Below are 3,892 nucleotides of genomic sequence, written 5' to 3' on the forward strand. Positions count from 1 at the left end.
ATTCTTTCCGAATACAACTTTACCGATACACTCAACTTCAACAATCGCGCTAAACAAACGCTATAACAACGAACTTCAATAATACTTCTGACCGCAGATCAATTACTCACTATCCCCACACACATTACCTTCCTCTCGCGTCACGTTGTCCCCTCTTATATATACCCGCCTACCCTATCTAGTAAATACTAGAGCATTCATGAAAAAACAAGATAGTTCTAGAAAATAGAGGGCGCCACACCAGTCACGTGACCTCGATGACGCAACAATATTATTGTTCGAGTTTAGTTTGATAACCTCATTCTTTCTTTATTGCTAGAGTTTAGTTTAATAACTTTATTATTGTTGGGATTTAGTTTAGCAACTTTATTTTTGTGGTTTAGTTTACTAGCCTTTTTACTGCTAAAATTTTGTTTAATAACATTATTGTTGTTGGGGTTTAGTTTAGCAACTTTATTTTTGTGGTTTAGTTTACTAGCCTTTTTACTGCTAAAATTTTGTTTAATAACATTATTGTTGTTGGGGTTTAGTTTAGTAACCTTATTTTTCTTCTCGTTTCGTTTAATAACCTTATTGTTGCTGGAGTTTAGTTTAATAACCTTGTTGTTGTTGGAGTATATTTTAGTAACCTTAATGTTTTTGTGGTTTAGTTTAATAACCTTTTTTACTGCTGAAATTTTGTTTAATAACCTTATTGTTGTTGAAATTTCGTTTAATAACCTAATTGTTGTTGGGATTTAGCTTAGTAACCTTATTGTTGTTGGGGTTTAGTCTAATAACATTATTTCGTTGTCGTTTAGTTTAATAACCTTATTGTTGCTGGAGTATAGTTTAATAACCTTATTGTTGTTGGGGTATAGCTTAGTAACCTTATTGTTGTTGGGGAATAGTTTAGTAACCTTATTGTTGTTGGAGTATAGTTTAATAACCTTATTATTGTTTGGGTATAGTTTAATAACCTTATTATTGCTGGAGTATAGTTTAATAACCTTATTGTTGCTGAAGCTTAGTTTAATAATCTTATTGTTGTTGGAGTATAGTTTAATAACCTTATTATTGTTTGGATATAGTTTAATAACCTTATTATTGCTGGAGTATAGTTTAATAACCTTATTGTTGCTGAAGCTTAATTTAATAATCTTATTGTTGCCCGAGTTTGTTCTGAATGATGTATGTTTTGACAGGAGTCAAGTATTCCTACTTATAAGAAGATGTGGGCTGTTATGCAAGCTCAACCATCAGTGTTTACCGAATCGAACCAGGCAGGAGTAGAGAGAGTTCGTGAAGGGAATTATGCCTATCTAATGGAATCAACGTCTATAGAATACATGACAGAGAGGGACTGCGAGCTGGAGCAAATAGGCGGATTATTAGATTCCAAAGGCTACGGAATAGCAACCCCAGAAGGTAATTAGGAAATAAATGTCTCTTTCTTCGATTGTCAGAGTTAAAAGCTTTCACTTCCTTCAGCGATATAAATCGTAGCTTTTTAGTGGAATTTTAAAGTAGAAAATTTCTTACAATATAATATTTAACTCCCAGACATGCTCTTAACTTTAACGTATATTTATTACACATTTTGTACGTAGTTAATTCAAAGTAAGACGTTGTAAATGAAACCATGTTGTAAACACAGCCACTTTTGCACCGGGCTGTATATAAGTATTGGACAACAGATACTAAATTATCTCACGAGCTATATCATTGCAACTGTGACGATAAATAAAAGGGAATATGTTTCTCTCGTCCAGTCGCTAAAATACTACAATATACCCTCTCCAAAAATTGATATTAGTTTCATTGTTAATCTTCCCATGCACTGTTAATATTGATAATTGATCGCTTTTATTACTAACTATCTTAAATTTTTAATTGTAATGCTAAAGGTAATTACATTTTAAAATGAAGATGTAGTATCTAAGGCTACCAGTAAGCTATAAAATACGTATATTTATTCTTTGTACATGTTTATGGACAACACAATTGGAGCTGTTTCTGAATTTGTTTTATAGATAGTTCCTTTCGTTAACGGTTAGTAATGATATGAAGAAGGTTTGTAGATTATGATTTACTACTGAGTTCACGAATAATCTTGGAGTGGTGAACTGTACTTTGAGAGAAGTAACAACCCAAACAGGTTCTGAATAATAAGATAAGAATATATTCCAGGATCACCTTATCGAACTCCAATCTCCAACGCCATCTTGCGTCTGCAAGAAAATGGAGTTCTTCATCTTCTGAAGGAGAAGTGGTGGTCTAAGAGAAGCGGCGGAAAGTGCAAGCAAGAAGAAAAGAAAACCAGCGGCTCCACAAACGAGTTAGGCCTAGCTAATATTGGAGGAGTATTTGTCGTCTTACTGGCCGGCCTTGGTTTTGCTTGTATAATAGCTCTTGTAGAGTTTATTTGGAAGACTAAAACTTTGTCCAGGACAGATAGAGTAAGTTATGAGTTATATTTCTAGAAAGACACAAATATCTGGTGGTTCAGATTCGTTAGAGATGGACACTAAATAGCTGATGGTTTAGATTCGATAGAGATGGACACTAAATAGCTGGTGGTTAAGATTATTTAAAGATGGACACTAAATAGCTTGTGGTTTAGATTATCTAAAGATGGACACAATAGCTCGTGGTTCTGATTCGTTAAAGATGGACACTAAATAGCTGGTGGTTTAGATTATTTAAAGATGGACACCAAATAGCTGGTGGTTTAGATTATTTAAAGGTGGACACTAAATAGCTGGTGGTTTAGATTATTTAAAGATGGACACCAAATAGCTCGTGGTTCTGATTCGTTAGAGATGGACACTAAATAGCTGGTGGTTTAGATTATTTAAAGGTGTACACTAAATAGCTGGTGGTTTAGATTATTTAAAGATTGACACTAAATAGCTGGTGGTTTAGATTATTTAAAGGTGGACACAAAATAGCTGGTGGTTTATAATATTTAAAGGTGGACACTAAATAGCTCGTGATGCTGATTCGTTAGAGATGGACACTAAATACCTGGTGGTTTAGATTATTTAAAATGGACACTAAATAGCTAGTGGTTTAGATTATTTAAAGATGGACACCAAATAGCTCGTGGTTCTGATTCGTTAGAGATGGACACTAAGTAGTTTATGGTTTAGATTCGATAGAGATGGACACTAAATAGCTGGTGGCTTAGATTATTTAAAGATGGACACTAAATAGCTGATAGCTTAGATTCGATATATACTTGAATACTAATTAGTTGGTGGTTAAGATTCGTTATACATGAAAAATATATAGTTAGTAGTTAAGACTGTTTATAATTGGTACGTTGAATAACTAGAGGTTAAAGTTAAAGGTTCGGAAAGGTTAATTTTGATTGTAGAAACTGTTATCTTATCATCAATAGTGCTGCTTATTGAGGATTTCCAAATCATAGCTCTCATTTTCTCTCTAGGCCAAGTTTATAAGCTCACTTACACTGCCTTAGAATATCTAATCATTATTTCCTTTGTTTCACTAATGGCTAGCTGTGTTGTAAATTCTGGAAATGTACAAATTAAATATGAGTTGATTGCACACTTTCTGAGGAAGTTTAACAGCTGCGATACAATAACTTTGTACAAAACAGAAAATTAAATATTGTTACGTCTCCGTTTGTTAATTGATTTTCCGTAACTTCGTTCTGACGAAACTTTAGCGACACAAGTCCTTACTTAATAAAACTGGTTTATTCTTTCCGAACACAACTTTACGATACACTCAACTTCAACAATCACGCTAAAACAAACGCTATAACGAACGAACGTTAACTTCAACAATACCCTGTGACTGCAGATCAATTACTCATTACCTACACACACACATTCTTGTCCCGTCACGTTGTCACCCTATTATATATACCAGACTACCCTATATC

General features: G+C 33.6%; 1 protein-coding gene across 1 annotated transcript in view; it reads left to right on the plus strand.

Moving 5' to 3' along the window:
* Positions 1-3,892, plus strand: part of LOC106475235 (glutamate receptor ionotropic, kainate 2-like) — a 25,450-nt gene that overhangs the window by 10,703 nt on the left and 10,855 nt on the right. The window contains exons 4-5 of the mRNA XM_013935934.2: positions 1,185-1,407; positions 2,170-2,438. Coding sequence (XP_013791388.2) covers positions 1,185-1,407; positions 2,170-2,438 — 492 coding nt within the window. The remainder of the gene's footprint in view (positions 1-1,184; positions 1,408-2,169; positions 2,439-3,892) is intronic.

This window comes from Limulus polyphemus, unplaced genomic scaffold (genome assembly GCF_000517525.1).
Source record: "Limulus polyphemus unplaced genomic scaffold, Limulus_polyphemus-2.1.2 Scaffold8265, whole genome shotgun sequence".
Taxonomy (NCBI): domain Eukaryota; kingdom Metazoa; phylum Arthropoda; class Merostomata; order Xiphosura; family Limulidae; genus Limulus; species Limulus polyphemus.